Source organism: Xiphophorus maculatus, chromosome 3, assembly GCF_002775205.1.
Source record: "Xiphophorus maculatus strain JP 163 A chromosome 3, X_maculatus-5.0-male, whole genome shotgun sequence".
Lineage (NCBI taxonomy): Eukaryota > Metazoa > Chordata > Actinopteri > Cyprinodontiformes > Poeciliidae > Xiphophorus > Xiphophorus maculatus.
The window spans coordinates 26,277,818-26,296,251 of record NC_036445.1 but is presented as its reverse complement, the minus strand read 5'-3'; the positions used below and the strand labels follow the sequence as shown (position 1 = coordinate 26,296,251).

Sequence of the window (18,434 nt, the reverse complement as noted above, 5' to 3'; positions counted from 1 at the left end):
TAAATCTGCAAACACGAGATAGACACTAAACAGCCTCAGGTTGTTGTAAATCTTCAGACGAGCTGGCCTTATCCCACGCCCATCAGCCTTCAAAACGTCACCCAGCAATGTAAAGCCATGGACGGTGTGTAAGAGGAACAGAATGTTGTGCCTACCATGAATCAGCCATCAATCCACAATGTTAAGCACACCAAGGCATATATGTTTAACGCTCTATGGATTAACTTTTTGTTCTTTTGGGGAAAAAATATTGTCTTATTTTCCGGAAAAATATTACATATCAATCATAAAATCGGACCCTGACAGCTCCCGGAACCAGATTTGGGTTTGTTGCCTCAAGGGGTCTAAAACACCAAGGTTTTCTACAGTGATTATGAGAAATGAAATGCAAATCAAACAAAAACTAAATTCATAAAAAAAACTTTTTGTTGACAAAAATAAATCTGACATGGTTCCAACTCACCAAATATAAAATGAACAACTACCTGTAGCTTTCATTAATGAATGGTACATTTAAGAAAATTACTAAAACGAGCATTTGTGTGTGTGCACGTGTGTGTGCTTGGCAGAGTTAGAATCGCTAAAGATGTTGCCATCAGTCCTTTTTCCTATTATGTGTAAAACATCAGGGAGGAATTGCTTGCTGATGTGAAAAAGAGTGTATGTCACATTTCTGGTACTTGATTATTGACATACCTATGAATCACCATCTGTTTATCTAATTATCTATGGGTTGTAGCGACCAGATTCACACCAGTGACTGGAGTTAGGGCTGCAGGTTCTTTTTTTAAGAGTTTGTAGTTCTGATTCCTTGGTAGAATTTGAGCCAAATAAAAGCAACGGACAACATTTCCACCAGCTCCCATATCTGGTAGATTGGTGGTTGCATGACTTGCCCTGTGTAGGTTTTAAAGTTGTAAGGAACACAATCTGCACCAGTCATATGAATGACCCTGCAGCCCCATATTTTTGATTTTTGCAGGTATTGCTTCAGTCTTTGCCTGCCTTCGAATAGGGCCATTTATTAATTGATGAGCAGCTTATCGCCCATTGGGACTGAAGTTATTTTTGAGGATAAACAAACAATGAAATAATGGTGGCACAGTGGATCCTCATGTTTTCATCAGGAATGACCCCAACTTATGAATCATGCGCCTTTTGTCCATGAAATGATCTTGCATCCATCTCCTGTTGCTGTTAGTCATTAATAAAGTTAAAAAATTGGCTTTATAATGATTTTGTAAACATCTGCATATGAACGCACTAGAATAATATTGTCTGAATGAAAGGGCCCCAACTGCCCAATGTTGCCCTGAGGCAACAAACAAAAAAATACAGTTTTAGCATATAAATTATAAAACAATTGTCTTGAAATGATCTACAATGCTTCTTTACATACTCACAGACATTAAAATATTTTTAGTTAGAGTTACCCAAAATTTAAACATGAAGAAAAGTGATCTATAACTTACAAGTAGGAGGCAAGGTGCACCATGCAACTCTGCTTCATAAAAAAAACTGCCCCTCTTCGAAGTAAATGGCCACATCAACCTCAATACCTCTTTTATTTGGACAAAAATATGTCTGGTGGTACTTTAAATGTCCCCCAAAAAATAAAACAAAGGAGCAACGTGAGGTACAGATATGTGGTTTGTTGCCATGCCATAGAGGGTTAAATATCTCCCACAACTAAAGAAACTACCATTGGCTGAAGTTCAATGGCAGAGACATACTGCACCTGTCCTTGACAGGGTTCTGTTGTGTTTATGTCTCAAATTTACCGTGCCAGTAGGTCACACAGACCTCTTTCATCATTCCAAGTTCGGAAAATCCTGTGGACAGGACGTCTTGTCCTGTGTGTAAAATGTCCAAAACACTCACAGTAATAGACTGTATACAACAGTAAACAGCAGATAATTAAGTAAAATTTGTTTGTTTACAATATTTGGGCATGGCAATATGGAGGCCTCCAAGGGACATTGGAGGAAAAAATAAATGATCTATCTTGTGCGAACCAAATAGTTTGACGTGCACATCAGATAGCATCACGTGCGCAATAGATACTATCTGCTATCGCACGAGATATGTGGTGCACACCAGAAAATATCTGGTATGCACAAGAAAGTTTTGTTTTGTTTTTTTTTTTCTCTCAACGTCCCTTTAGTTGCTCCTTATGGGGACGCCCACAGTGTACGAAACTACTGCATGAATTGTAAATTAAGAAAACCGTCCTAGCAAAACAGCATCTTCACTATCTTGCCACTGGAATGAGGGTCGGTAAATGGGACAAAAATAACACAAACCGGTTATAAATTGCATGCATGATCAGTTTTCTGTTACACAGAATTCCAATATTGATTTCTTTCCTGATTAGTCCATCTATTAAATCTTTTTTTATATATATATAGAGAAACCGGAGAGCTTTGCCCCTGGGGACTCCAGGGTTTACAATGGATGCCACTGTATCATTAAAATATGAAAGTATCAAAGTCCACACATCATCTAGTTTTGCATTAACAACCATGTAGATATTAAGCAGTTTTGTGCAGAGCATGCCAGAGGATTCAAAGTCAAATAACCGACTTTACCACTCAGCAATGTGCCGAAATAAAGTATGAAACCTTTAACAAGCCTGTCTATAATGAAACTGAATGTCATAAGCTGTCAACTGCTCCACCTCTTCGTCATTGTCAGGCCATCTCTGTCTGACAAGTCAGTGAGGAAATTCTTGTTTCGCAATGTCAGAATGCCTCTCTGGTCCAATAAGTACACCTGAGAATTCCTGTCTTCATCTACTCCTCCCATTCTTTTGTAGTTTTGCTTTTACACGCATTATATGAAAAGATAAATCATATCTGCTGTAGGTGGATTGTTTTTGGATGTGACCTAAGGCATCAACTCTGAGTCTGACTCGAAAGCAACCGTGTAGCGTCAAATAGATTGTTTTTATAAGAAAAAGCTTAATAAGGAGCTTGAAGAAATTAAGCAAACTTATGATAGCTAGCAGTGTGTTCAGCTGGCTGTTGGTTCTGTGCTGTAGACTGGAGAGAGAGAGAAAAACATCGTCCTCAGACTTGGCTCGCTTTATTTGACTGTTGCCATGGTAAGCAAAAGGCAAAACAGTGTTTGGATGTGTAATGGGGGGGTTTCCAAAAGAACAGCAGGAGTGACTGCATTATTGCTTTGCTTCTCATTCACCGCCACTATAATTTTACTACCAGATCACTGTGTTGGTGTCCGGTGCCGTCTGCTTACAGTAAATCCCCGTCTTCTCCGTGCGATTGAACACGGGGCTGCTCCGCTCCGAGGCAGCAGTTGTTAGCTACCCTTCCAGTTTTTCTGGCTGGGGGGGGAACTTTCTCTGACACGCAGAGAGACGAACAGGAGACAGATGTACAGAGGAGAAACGGGATCTTGAGGATGGAAATCGGATACCTGGTTCCAGGCGGAGCAGGAGGAGGCATCGCTATAATGCGCAGCTCTTTATTTAGTTTGGAGAAAGAAAAAAATAAACTGGTTTACAAGTAGATGCTCTAAAGTTAGCGGTTTGAAGTAGCGACACAACTTTAGGCTGCTTTACAGGCTGTTGCATCAGTTTAATGCTCGGCTTTAGGAAATGCCATGTGCTGCTTCTTATAGGGACCTGGACACCCTCGATACACACATGTAAAAAATAGAAGTACACTTCTATTCATCTAGGCAAACTTAGTTTGTGAATCATTGCGTACCTCGTCCTCATAAAAAAAACATTTGCAGATGTACGTCTCATTTGTCTGTTTATTTAATGAAGCCACACCTCAAACTTTGTGTGTGGAAACCATTTAGTGATACCTGATGCGGAAATGTGTAAAACTTGACCCCTTTCACTAGCGCATGTGTGGGTGTGTGTGTGCACCCAATCGACCCATGAGGGTCATCTCGTTTTCTCCTCACTACTATCTCTCTGACACATTCGCTGGACTGATGAGACAGCATCGGGTGCATGTGGGCGTGTGTGTGTGTGTGTCAGCTGGCTAGAGGTGTGGATGTGTGCGCTGAATCGGAGGCGTGTTTTCCTCTGTGGGTGGGTTTCTCTCTGAAAGTCAGAACAGCAGGACATGTGCTTGTGCACACTTTTTTAGACGTGCTTTGCTGTACTCGTTTGACTCTAAAGTGTTCTTGATTTATTTGGAGACAACTTCCCCCCCACCCCCTTTTTTTTTGTTTTGTTTGTTTTAGTGGGAATTTCTTTCCATGCCCACTTCTTTTTTTTCTTCTAAGAATAAGAAGGTAGGTGGAGTCAGACTGCGAAGTGCGCTTCACTCCCTCCCTCGCTCACACGCTCTGCCTTTCTTCCATTCTGTCATTGCCCTCTCGGCAGAACTGAGACTGTCCATGCCCGGCCATTCTAAGTGAAGAGGGGACAGCAAACTTTTTGACTTTTTTTTTAAAAAGAGGAATTTTTCTTTTTCTTCACAAATATACAAAAGGATCAGCAAGACCACGAGGAAGAGACAGTAAGAAACCTAATGCTTTCATCTTTCAACTTACGTTAAATTGAATTGAGAAGCACGTGACAACTGGTTTTTCCACCGGATTCTTTACTACGAGTGGTTGACTTTTTTTTTTCTGTTATTATATTTCAACTGACTTAAAGCACAATGGTTGCCGGAATGCTGATGCCGATGCATGAACTAAAAGCCATCTATGAAGTCTTATTTCGAGATGGCGTTATGGTGGCCAAGAAGGACAAGAGGCCTCAGATCAAGCACCCGGAAGTACGAGACGTGACCAATCTCCAAGTAATCCGTGCTATGGGCTCTCTGAAATCTAGAGGCTATGTACGGGAAACATTTGCTTGGAGACATTTCTATTGGTACCTGACCAACGATGGCATTGTTTACCTGCGCGACTACCTCCACTTGCCCGCTGAGATTATTCCAGCCTCTTTGCAGAGGGTTAGGAAACCAGCTGCTACCCTGGCCATTGCTCACCGCGCTGCGCAAGTCCAGTCTGTCCAAGGCCCTACGTCTTACGTTCCCAAGCCAGGTCGCAGGGACGAGGCAGAGAGCCAAGAAGCGTTAGCTGAACGCCGAGGCTACCGCTATAAAACTATGGATCCAGGAGAACGAGGGAATTACACCGATAGGACCCCTAGGTTCAGGGGCCGTCCACTTACTGAGGAACCAGTGAGGCCAAAGCAGGCACTTGAGGCTAGGGACCAGCATCAGCCTCTCTACAAGAGAGGAGCCAGCTTCAACAGCAAATCAGTCAAAGAGGTGGAAAGCACAAAACGATTTACTCATCAGGAGCCTAATGTGAGAAATGAAAGGCAGGTAGTGTCACAGGAGAGAAGGATGTTGGATGCTCAGAAGATAACCTCCAGTTCTGCTTCACTTCAAACAGCAGCTTTGATGCAGGATGAGTCCCAGGCCTCACTGATCCCCTCCTCAGTGGCCTTACCATTGTCTGTGGCTGCTGTCAGTGTGGCTGCGGGTGCAGCACCGTCAAAGATGGCAGTTAGCTCATCTGCTGCTCAGAAAAGTGTCAAAATTAAAAATGTCACAAAACAGGAGGTTTCTTCTTTGAAATTCACTGAGGAGATCAGTCCATCAGCAGCCGAGCTTCCAAGTGGGGATGCTAAAGAAGACGAAACAAAACCAGCTGAAGTCACGGCACCTGAAATGCCAATGCCCAAACCGGTTCTTACAACGGAATGCACTCATGAAACCTCCAAAGTTTATTCTGGCTCTGTCGCCTCTGGAAAGATGAGACCGGTTGATGCTGATCCTAAAAAGCATGAGAAAGAGGAAGTTATTGATGAGTCAGTTAAGGCAACTGAAAAAAAAATCCAACACCTGGTGAAACCTGATGTAGGCGGTGATATCAAAGAGAAAACTGCCAAAGTTAACAAGAAGACCACCAAAACCAATAAGGCTAACCAGACCAGCAGCCCATTATGGACCACTGATGAAGCAGATGGCATCTCCAACATCACAGTGACTCAAGAACCCGTCCAGGCAGAAGTAAGCTCACCAGTTCTCACTGCAAAGCCTGACACTCAGGCCTTCCCTCCTAAAATGGCACAAGTAGCAGAACCCTCATCACAGGAAGTTAACACTACTCCCAAAACTGCACCTGCTTCAGCAACTCAGACAAAACAGGAAGATCCACAACTGATCCAAAATAACTATACTGCAACAGAGATGATCATTAAACAGGAGGAAACTAATGTAACAGAGATGCCACATGCCAAGAAAGATGAAACGGTGTCACCCTCTAAAGTTTTAGGGCAGGACCTTAAAGTGCAACAGCTCATCCATTCATCTCCCTCCACCCGGAAGGATGCTGCAACAGAGGAGGGTAAAGATGCTAAACAAGCAGGTGAAGGGACCTCCAAGTCCAAGAAAAAGAAAAAGAAGTCTCCAGGTGAGATTTCCAAGATCACTGTTCAACAGGATCAACCTCAGTTAAAGGCAAATGAGGAAATGTCAGAAAACGACTCCCAGGAAGTGAAGGTAGAAACCTTCCATCAGAAAACAGTAATTACTTCTGAACTCCTAACTGTGTCTACCTCTGTAAAGGCAGAAGGGGAAGCCAAAACAGACAGTGACCGTAAAAAAACTGGCAATCAGCTAAACAAGGAGACATTTACAAAAGCTAAGATGAAGCCAGATGAAGTCCCACCTGCAGCAGCTCCTGCAGCTGTTCAAGCAAAAGATAAAACTGAGAAAATCACTGTCACTGCCACCACTCAGGAACAAATGTCTCCCAAATTACAGGCTGCAGCCCCTGACATGGACCCAGAAAAATCTCAGGAAATAACTGTTTCCAACGTGGAAACAGTGACTGTGCAGAAAGTGAGTCAGGTTGAGCTCATGCGAGAGAGTGCGAAACTTGAGAAAAAAATACCAGTGGACCATTCAGACTCTGAGAAAGTAACTGCTGAGGCTACATCCCTGCAGAGCACAGAGAAAGTTGCAGACAAGCAGACAAAGGGGAAGAAAAAAGGGAAAAAACAGGTTAAGGTGTCACAAGAGGAAGAAACCATAAACACAAAGTCTGTCTCTACGACTGAAGGAGAAACACCGTCATCCATAACAACACTGCCTATGGCTGCAGGCAGGGATAGCCCTGCTGTGGCCTTTGAAATGAGAAGAACTAAAGTTTCTTCAAAGATGACTCCTGAAAGAATGTGCAGTGAGGAAGTTGGGCAGGCAGCAGCTGTGCTCTCTGAGGCCCCGACAGACAAAGGGGAGGTGGAGCTAACGCAGCCCTCTGCAGAAAAAACCAAGCGGGAGGTTCCGAAAGCAAAAACATCTTCCAGTGCGAGGAAAGCACCCGCACCCGAAGATTTAGCGTCAGCTGAGGCACAGGCCAGCCCTCTCTCCAGGCAAGAAGAGCCTCCCAGAGTTGCACAACATTCAGCCCGGCAGGCAGCAGAGTGCAGCACACAGGAAAGGCTCTCTGTCTCGGAGGCCTCAGAGCACGAAGAAGACAAGAAGAGGGACTTGTCGGAGGACACACCCTCAGCCACTGCCACGCCCGCAGCCCAGCCTGACCAGCCTCACCTGGGGGACACCAGTGAGTCCTACAGCGCCGACACTGACGAGGCCAATATGAGGAAGAAAATAGTAGTGGTGGAGGAGATAGTTGAGGTGAAGCAAGTCGTTAGCCCTCAGGCGACCGGGCAGCAGTCACCTCCCCCACCTGTGAAGACAGCAGAGGAGGAGGAAGACGAGGAGCTGGACCTAGATGTTCTGGAGGAAATCGCCATAGAGCGAGCTCTCTTGGCCGGGGCTGCGAGGGTCAAGGTGCAAGGGGCTTCACCTGACTCTGACTGGGACCACTCACTGGCGGAGCCAGAGGACAAGACATGGCCTAACTTCATTGAAGGTTGGTTTGAATGCATGTCAACTGACCTACTTCCTGCACTGTCCTAATCTGTCTGTGCACGTGATGGAGGCTTTTTCTTCTTCTTCTTGCAGTTAGGATCCCACCTTTCTCTTTTGAAGTGTGGGAGGTCTTAGTTGAGGTTTGCAGATGACAGCTCTGTTGCTGCTTCAAGCAAACATAATTTACAGTTTTCTTTCCTCGTTTATAGTAGGGAGAGGAAAAAAAACCTACTTTTAAGTCTTTGTTATTTGCATACCATTTATCTTGGCGCTTCATGTTGCGGAGGCTTATCCTGGATGTGGAGACGGTCTCCTTTTAGGAATTGTTTCAGCATGTGGGTGTGAGGAGACCATTGACATGTGGCTGTGATTTGGCCATGTGTGCTGAGACAGATCAGGCATTAGCTGCACTGCGGTTGCTGTCGTGTTGAAACTGTCAGTGGCAAGACAACCTTTAGATATGGATGTGACGCGTAACATTTTATGTTTATTGCTTCATTAGCTAATTCTGCAGGTAATGTCTTCCTGCATAGAACCAGAGAATGCTACACTGCTAAAACAATTACACATTTTTGGGTGGGGACTCCCTGTCTCGTAAATACTGTGTCAAGGCATGTTTACGCTTAAGATGCATAATCTCTGGGGACATCTCTGGGCATTTGCCAAATGGATTATGCAGAGGTGTCGTCAGTCCGACAAGGTGGGGCTGTTTGCTGAGATTCAGCCTCACCACTTCTCTGCAGACATTCGTGTGTGTGAGTTAAAACCCATCTGAACTCCAGGAAGGTGTGGTTCTCTTCTGGGAGCTTTGCTCCAGTAATGCTGTACTTTTGGCTCTGGTTTACATTCCCTTCTTGTGTTTTTTTTCTTCTTTTTTCTTTATCCAGTCTGTCACTTATTAGATATAAGTGCATCACTTGAATACCGTTCTGTAATGGTACAGCAGGGGTATGGGACTTATCTAGGTAATGTGATAAGACCATTGTGTGCTTTCTGCCCTTGCTGTGGAAATGAAAGTTGCAGAAACTCCCCAATCAGGTGCCACACAGCGCTGTCATTTGCGGAACTGAAACGTATATTATGAAATAAGCTATGAAACACGAACATGTAACATAATTTTATATTCCACATAGTTAAGACGTGGAAAAAGCTAGTGTTTTCCATCATTTGTGTGTGTTTTTTTTTTCTTTCCCTAAACTTTTACATGAGATAAAGGGAGGAGCTGCATGGGCGTTGTCTGCTATGGGTGTGAAAGACTGAGGAAGCTGGAAAAGGTTTGTTCGCAGCTCCATGGGTGTGTTTGTTTGGATCCACACGTGACGGCAGATCTGTTTTCAATTAGCTGCCTGGCTTCTTGATTCGATCTGGTTACTCGTGAGGAAATCAAGTTCAAGAGACTTTATGGCTCACACACAAACGCACATCTCATCTTAAGCACATTATGTCACTTCAGCAACTACAAATGCCTCTGGTACGCACTGATACCAAACATTTAACTTCACCTTTGACTTTTGAGGTTTGTTAGGCAGTGCACTACTGTGTTCATTTGTGATATGAACACAGTAGTGCACTGCTGACATCTGCTGCCCATGCATCGTCTGCACTGACCAAATGCTCTGACTGCAGTCGGGCCAATCTTTTAAAGGAAAACTTCAATTAATAAACCTCGGTTCCTCTAATTTAGATGCATTTATGAGTATTCATGAGGTTTTATTGCTGCCCTTTTAGTTTTATTAATGTTTTAGCCATTACCTAAAGTCATATATATTTATGTGCAGCGCCAGCTATAGCTTTACATTCCAGAAAAATTTACTGCTGTGAATTAAATGGCCGACCCAATGGAGCTGACAAAAGCCTAACCCCTACATTTTTCTCTCTTTTTCTTCAGGCATCTTCACTTTCGAAATGTTAGCCTCTCCTTTTCTGTTTCTTTGTATCAGTGAAGTGAATACCGAGGAAGGTGAAACATATTTTAATAAGTATGACTCATGATGGAAAGGAATTTGTTGAAATGAAACACTCGAAGCTGGCTTTTGCTTCGCTTCCAGGGAAGCCTTTGATATCCGCTTGTGGTCCCTTCCAGTCTTCTGCAGAATGCAAAAGTTGCAGTATGTGATCAATTAAAATGTTACAGTTTTGGTCTGACTGGACATGCTTCGGTGCCGGGGGTGGGGGGGGATGAGCATAGGAGGAGGAGGGCAGCTTGAACTTCACCCACACATAGCACCAGAGGCAATTAAACTAAATCACATCCCAGACATGCCTCTGAGGTCCTCCCGTTTTGTCCCGTTCTGCCCACTGCGTACATTATGTGATTGAAATGAACAGCTACAGTGTGCTGCAGCTCTGTGCCTCTCATTATGGTGCCGTGACATTTTTTTTCTTTTTTTTTTATGGTATGACTCACGCTGGCCGGAGCTGGGAGTCTGACCTTTTTCAGCAAAATGGTTAAAACTGAAGGAGACAATGAAGGCGTTGACTAAAGGAGGACTTTGCTGGGATTAAGTTGCGTGAAATCTCCTGTTGCTGCTCTTGCCACAGGCCAGCAGTAATGTTTTCCCCAAACACACCAGGCGACCTTAAGGGACCTGCCATATCTTTTACTGTCGACTCTTGATGTTAAATCACTCCCACTATTTTATCGTGAGTGGGGGAACATTGCGCTCCACATTTCATGAACTTGTGACACGCGTGCGCAGACATTTTTACAATGAAATAGTAACGTGAGTCGCAGGTTAAAAAAAAACCCAGCAGTGAATTGTGAAAATAGAAGCACAGCCATTTCATCGTTTTTTTTTTTTTTTTTTAGTGCATTTGTTTCCAATTCCAATTTTTCTACAAATCTGCCAATCTTCTGAAACAGAGTGATCGATAACATGTGGAAAATATTAAGGGTTTGGCCTGGATAGTTGTGGCATTAGTCATTTCCCAGGGAACTTGTTGTGCCTTATAGAAGCGGATGACTAACCGTATTTCAGATCTGTGAGAAATCTTAGAGGCTGCTTCAGCACACATTGCAAAAGTATTCATAACCACAAGCTGGTCTTTTTAGGACGTGAAGACGATCTTAGGTGTATCTGCAAAGTGTTTTATTTTGTCCACGTGCGTCTGGCGTTTTGGAGAAATTGTCATTTTTGAAAGCAAGTCCCAGAGTGGGTGCATTTCAAAACGGCGGTTTCATGTTTCCGTGTGTACATACTATCCAAGTTTGTTTAGAAACAATGATGGCGAAGCTCCCTCGCTCTTTTTCTCTGTCTTTATCCCACGCGCACCATTCACAAAGAGGACGCCCTTCTGTGTTTGGTGTTTTGCGAGTTGTTCTGCAGCGCCGCCAATTGGCCTGGAGTACCCACTACTGCGTTGTCAGTGGTGTCCTGTTCTGTCGCAACAAATGTTTTTTAGAATCGTTCACAAAAATTTACCGCTATAAGGTCCCCGTGTGTACAGGACCTTAATCTCAGTATAGAACAGCCGCTTTGTGAAGGTCACATAACGTTAGAAACACGAGGAAAAGGTTACAAGAGATTTATTTTTACTCAACAATATTGTGTTTTGAACATCTCATTTGAAGATGGAAAGAGATTGGCAGAACTTTACTTAGACATGACCACCAAACCCAAACTGAGAGGCTGAAAGGCAGAGCAAGGATCGTATCTCTGACAACCAGGAGGCCCCACTGGAACTCTGGAGGAGCTGCAGAGATCCACAGCTCCCGCAAGAGAATCTGTTGACAGGGAAGCTATAAGTTAGTGAATGTGTATCTTCATGTGTCATGGGAGGAGTATCATGTCAGGCTCTTCAAACCACTTCCTGTGGTATAGATTCTTTTCATTTCACCGTAGGACGGCTATCTTTAGTAGCTTCAAATTGGTGACGCTCTCTAATCTCCTGCACCGTTAATGTCTCACACAACTGGAGCAGATTGTCAGCACAACAATCGACAGAGCGTTGTGTACATTAGAGTTCTCTATATTTAGAGAATGCTGAGCATTAGCTTAATCCCAGCAGCTGCGGGTGATTTGCCCTGAATGCCTCAGCCATGATTTCATGGACCGTCTCTCTGAGGCAGGTTACATATCGTTAAATCCCTTCTCTGTTTGCTACCACTTTTCTTATTTATGGCTGCTGTTTCTATTTACGGGTTCTCCAACCTTTCCTCTGTTTGCACTCTTAATGTAGATGAACTAAAACAGTAACTGGTCAAATATTTCCCAAACAAGCTATAAGAACACATCTGAATTCAGTCTAAGTCACTGAAGATATGCGGACGCGTCTTCAGTCTTTAATCAGGCCGATAACATTACCAGACGACTGCTGCGTTTAATATTCACATCACAGTTAAGAGAGTTGCTGGCTGAGATCTGACACTTGGCATCAGAGAAATTGACCCTCATCCCAGCATCTTCAAAGAGGCGAGCTAAGAGCCAGAGTGCCGGGGTGGAGGAGTGAGGGTGGAGGGCTGAAAGGGTGGAGGGTTGGTGTACACACACATGCACACACCAACACCAACAGGACAGAAGCTTGTTGCACTGTCCCGATGGAGTCCTTCCATCAGTTTCTAACTGTGACACTGTGCGATCATCTGGTTCTGGAGGATATTTATAGGCCTCTGCCAGCTCTGGCCCTCCGTCCCCTGCACCCCACCCTACCCGCTGCCCCCTTACTAAGGCTCACCGTGTCGTCCCTCCTCCCCCGGCCACGGGAGAGTGAGGCTGACGGATCCGAGCAGCAGGCGCAGCCTGTCAAAATCTGAGACGAGGAGAGGGAGGCAAGGCAGCAGAGAGCAAACAAACAGGAACCTCTCTGGTACTCCTCATTCCCCTTCATCCAGCTCTGGCTTTTCTTCACCTTTGTCCTCCTCTTCTTCCTCCTCTGCTCTGTCTCTTAGATGAAGATCGTACCTGGTAGGTAATCGGTGTGTGTGTGCATGTGTGTGGTCTGCGTCCATGGGGGTTTTAGCCGTGTTCGTCTGCCTGGTTTCTGGCTGTCGGCGTGTTCTTGGCGAGGACAGAGTGTGAAGTCTCGTTGTGATCTGAACGAACACGCGCACACACACACGCCTACACCCCAACACCAACCGGACAGAAGCAAACACAGTGTCACTTCATAACATCAGCAACCTTTCGCGTCGTAGTCCTCACACCGTAGCCGACGTGAATTATGAGCGTCATTAGTGCGAGTGTCCGTGAGCTTCGAGTTCTGACCACCAGCTGCGTCCGTCGAAGCTATTTACGAGGAATCCGACTTGGGTTTTGACGTTTTTGCTTTGCTAATCTGAAGATTTTAAATCAACACAGTACAAGTCGTTCATTGGCTGTTTCCTGATCTATTGATGGATTTTCTTCCACCACATTTAAGCGTCACTTTCAATAAAACTTGGAATTACTTTATTAGTTCTGATGAACTTCTCCAGAGTTTGCTTATTTGCCAAGAATGGATTGTAATGGGTCACAGATGCACATCTGATGATCAGTGCAATCAGTATATGGTTCTGTATGTTGTAATTTAGGCAAAGATAATGTCTTACTTTAGATCAGAACTTGATCTGGACTCTGGATCTCCATCATTTAAATGTAATTTGCTTCCATTTATAGGCGGTGTGATTAACTTTTACTACTTTAGATTCTCTGGAGCGCTTAGCCTACGGATGAGCCAAGTTTTTATTTCTTGTTGGCACTGACATCAGCTTGTTCTTTTAACTCCTTCGTTTCAAACATGTTGATTGGTTGTGGGATTTCATTTTCTAAAAATGCACGTGGGCTTATCCTGGGTGGCTTACTCTTGTCTGATTTTCACTGCATTATAAAACTGTTTTAAAATGTAAAATTGTGGGAGTTCTTGGTTTTGAAGTGTATTTAGTAAAAAAGGATTTTAAAGCATTTGACCTGAAAACCAATGAGAGGCAGTTATGGAAGAAATGATTGATCCTGATGTCTGGCTGATTGATTGCTGCATCGCAGATTCGTTTCTCATAAGAACAAAAGTTCCTATTTGCTTTTTAAGTCAACACACCACAAAAGTTAACCGTTCTCTGTAAAGTTTTGTTTTAATACCAAATTGTTTATTCACCAAAGAAAAAAAGGCTTGAAACCCTAAACTAAATCTGCAGTGAGACCAGACAGATTAATGATGCTTCGAACATTTTAAGCAAGAGCGATCATAAGCTGTGGTTTCCATAAAATTCCAAATATGAAAGGAATTTTCTAAGGAACTTCACGCAGGCCTCGTCTTCATCTTCTCAACGTCTACAGAATGGTTTCCATGCTAAAAAATGTAAGTTATTTGTTCACAATAATAGCCTTTTTGTAACACATTTGAGATGATTTAGGCTCGTGAAAAAGTTATGAACCACTTTTTGTTTTTATTTAGCTTTTTAGATGTGCATAGGAACGTTGAACCCGCCCGTCTCTGAAACACACTTTTACTAAAGACTTTCCCTTCAGTGTAATATCAGTGAGAACATAACTGAGAAGAAGCACATTTCTCGTTAAACACCTCAGGGTGTGGAGAAACGTCAGGAATGTCCCCGTGCTGTCCCAGTGGTCCCTCCCCCTCCCAGTAAATCCCCACCTGTTACAACAGCCTGAACTCGCCTCATCTGCCTCTTACCTTACCATCAAACACCCTGTCAAGAGACATTCCCCCCAAAATGGTGGTTTTGGATCACTAGTGGGCTCCAGTGCTTTAAAGAAATATTAAAATAAAAGTAGCCCATCTGATGATGGAGTCTAAAATCTAATGCTGGAAAAGTGAGATGAACATGAAATATTTTGTGTTTTCTGAGCGATGAGTCTCTTAGAGCTGATCAGAGTTTTTGAAGCCACTTTGTCCTCTACCTACTTCTGCTCCGCTGACAAAGGGGAGAAAAGGAGGATGAACATTTCCAAAGAACACACTGTTGCTGTAAGTTCTCCATAGTCTGAGAATACATTCTTAGACAGTAATCAAAAGTAATGGTCAGTGTAACTAAAGATGCACCAATCACAGATTTACGACTGATTTTTGAGCTCCAGTTTTTGTAATGCGTCAATGCTAAAATTGATTTTAGGCAACTAAAATTAGTTTAAATGTCTTTTAAAATATTTGCCCTAATTTAAAATGTACATATATTTTTAATGAACAAAAATGTACTCAATTTAAAAGAAAGAAAAAATGATCTGGAGTTGATACTTCAATCTCCATTCAGAGTTTTATATTCGCAATTAGCATGATCAGCATTACGTCCTGTATATATGAGTCTCTCCACAGAATGTAGACCATCATTCCAACTCTTAAGTTTTCCACCAAAGTTGCTAATATTTCTGCTGTAGTATGTTGAGCTTTTTTTGTTTGTACTAAAATCAACTCCAGGTATAAAAAGGACCAAAACACAGACATACAAATTGGGGACAGACTGACATGACTGCAACATGTCCAAATCTCTTTTGTAGTATCTTAACTGAACAGTTAATTTTTATATACATCATAAAAAGTGTATTTTCTTTTCAAGCTTCAATTTGCACATTTGTTCTTCCTCAAACTTAGTTTTCGAACACCTAATTTTCCAACTACCTAAAAATACCAAATTCTACAAGTAGCTAACTTTAGCTTCCACACAGAAGAAAGATGTGGTTAGCATGATCGGGTAGCACTTAGAAATGGTTACATTAAATAAATGTAAAAAAAAAAGTTGAGTTTCCAGGAAAGTTAAAGCTGAAACGCATGCCATGCTATCACCAAATGATTTTGCTGCTCATTTCTAAAATATATGTAGTAATTATGTAGCTACACTGATATCCTACTGTGTGTCGATACTTACTAAAATGCTAAGATTTAGCACTTTAACGACTTTTTTTTTCTTCATGTGTACAGTAAGTAAAGTTGTGAAGTGTTTTTCTTTGGGACAAACAGCAAGTTGTCTGGCCAAAAAGATGCCAACATGTTTTCACGAGCTAGCCGAACTAAAAACTTCTTATCTGGCAGTAAAACTAACAAAACCAGAAGGTTAAAGATACAGGAGTCAGCCCAAAACAGAACAGCTAAATGAAGAACGAAAGCCTCCTCCTCGCTGAGGATTACCCAAAATACTTTGTAATGGCTTTTTAATTCACGGACACATTTTTGTCGCAGCAGGTGCAAGAGCTTTTGTTTAGCAGGATTTTAGTCTGAACCACTTTAGCTCGGCTGAATAAACAGTGAGATTAAAGCAAACTGCTCTCAGCAAAGCGCTGGGATTTCAGCAGCCAGTCTGGGTCTAATATCTGTAATCTTTATTTTTCTGCTGTTAATTCACCCAATCAGAAATGGCTTTGTCAAACCTTGACTTTTGCCATTTGTGTGTTTGATGCATGACCTTTACTCAATATTATGGGAGAGTTGCAGAAAGTCACATTGCTCAGCCTGTAAAGTGACACAGCTTCACGTGAGACATCATTACCCTGTCCTTTAGTCATGAGCTACCATGAAGTGTTTTAGACCGTGTCCGCTGTGTGGCTAATTCAAAGTAGGGTTGTCCCTCTGCTGTGTTGCTGCCTTTAATTGGAGCTTCTGCTTGGCTCACATTGCAATGATCACTTAACTTTAGTCGTGTTTGCCTGACGGGTGTAGTCTTTAGTGTATTTCATCAGAACTATGTGTGTGTGTGTGTGTGTGTGTGTATGTAGGTGTGTGTGTGTGTAAGGCTGAATTCTTTCATGATACCTTGTCTAACAGTTGCTGCCCCTCCCTTAGAAGGCTGCCAACCTTTGGGCTTTCTCATTCCTAACATTTTTTTTCCCTCTCGTATGAACATTACGAGAGACTCACTGATTAGAATGTTAAATGTTTGTAAAGCTTTGACAAGCAGACGGTTGTTGATTCCAACTTGTGTTTATGAACCATTTTTAATATTTTCACTGCCTTTCCTCATGTACGTTTTACTTTAAAAACTGATGCCGAATCAGTATGAGAGCGCAATCACTGTAAAACAGAGTTTTATGGTAAAAATAAAAGACACTATAGGTGGCATGATGTAAACATCATGCAACTACACTCAGCTTCAGCTGAAGTATATGAGAGCCTTAACTGATTACATTTAGCATCTAATATTGCCGTTTTGCTTTGTTAGCATTGTAAAAGGTAAACCTTAGGATGAACCTTAATGCTAAGATTTCCAAAACGTTGCTGTTCTCTATTCAGCCTTCCTGTTATCTGCTAAAGTCTCACTTTATCCTGAATGAACCCCGGATACGTCTTGACATGTTGTAGGAAATAAAGTTCCCTTTAGTTAATAGGAATAGTTTGGTTAATAGGAAGGAAAACATTCCCTTCTGACCACGTGGCAATGGTGTCAACTGGAAGGTCACGACTTGGGGCCTTAGCTGAGTGAAACCGGAAATACTCTGACACACAGCGTGCATCCCTCTGCGTTCCTTTGCTGATCTTTGACCTTTTGTTTTCGTGTGTTCAGCATCTCATCCCCAACCTCGGAGACATGCAGCGCCTCAAATAAATAACCTACTTCTGTACTTCTGCAACCTACTTCTGTAGGTTATTTATTTCCATTAAGATTTTAGCCTGGACCCGCATCGTAACAACTGATTGTAGACAGAGAGAGGTTTGCTTTGGAACAAAGGTGTTAATTAAATTGTAAATGGCCTGTGTAAGTAATCTGTGAAGAATGCTAGTGCGGCGCTGAAGTGCTAAGAAACAGGTTGCACGTTTGTCTCTTTGGCTGAAGGAGATCTCAAACAGAAATAGAAATTTAAGTTTTGCACATAGGAAAGTAACGTGAAGTTGCCTTGAAATACCAACAGCAAACAAATGAAAGTAAGGGTTCTCAGAGAGTTGTCGTCCTCTGCCTTGGCCTGGTGGCTGGAAAAGTCAACATTCTTCTAGAAACACCTCAAAATCCCACTGTGGAACAAACTAGCTGCACTTACTGATTCCAAGAACTGATTACTGGATTTAAGGGAAGCTGGATGGTTTACCCACCCTGCGGTTCCTGCTCAGAAACCAGGAGTCATCAGTCACTCAACAAACAGAATGTATCACTGAGGGGCATCATGGAAACCCAGAGACACACTTCTAAAGTCTGTTGGGAATAATAAATTAGCCAAGCGAATGGAACTCCCTTACGGGATGTTCATGTTGAGCTGATTTATTTATAAGCTGCAGAGGCTCCATGGAAACACATCAGGTCCTTTGGTTTATATATACCAACTGCGGCTTCACCCGTCCATTGTGTTAGACGGTAGCTTCCCTGGGTCCTGTTCAAATTTCAGGAGTTGACACAGGATACGTCACCTTTGTGTTCACTTTTATTCATCGGCCACTTGTTTTTCTTTTCGTTTTCTCGGGGAACAAAAGGATCCTAATGTCAAAACACAATTCTCAAATCCACCAGTTTCAACTGGTTAACGTAGCATTTTTAGAGTTAAGGAAGGCTAGCATGTAGATTTCCTTCAAGTTTCTTTTTCATATTCAGTTTTTGGAACAGGGACACTTAATTCTGTATCACTTCAGGTTTATAAATCTACCCAAATAGCCAAAAAAAAAAAAAATTTGATTTATGCGGAGTGTGAAAGTGTGGCTTTCAAAATA

At 42.7% G+C, this 18,434-nt stretch overlaps 1 protein-coding gene across 7 annotated transcripts in view; it reads left to right on the top strand.

The window, feature by feature from the left end:
* LOC102217084 (plectin-like) overlaps nucleotides 1–18,434 on the top strand; it is a 131,567-nt gene that overhangs the window by 59,917 nt on the left and 53,216 nt on the right. For 2 of the 7 annotated variants that reach the window (XM_023330234.1, XM_023330233.1), the window contains exon 1: nucleotides 4,213–7,875. The exons of 4 other annotated variants lie outside the window; for them this stretch is intronic. In XM_023330234.1, the coding sequence (XP_023186002.1) occupies nucleotides 4,641–7,875 (3,235 nt within the window). In that variant the 5' untranslated portion in view covers nucleotides 4,213–4,640. Of the gene's footprint in view, nucleotides 1–4,212; nucleotides 7,876–12,675; nucleotides 12,779–18,434 lie in introns of those variants that run through there. One more of the 7 variants, XM_023330242.1, reaches the window with a different exon arrangement.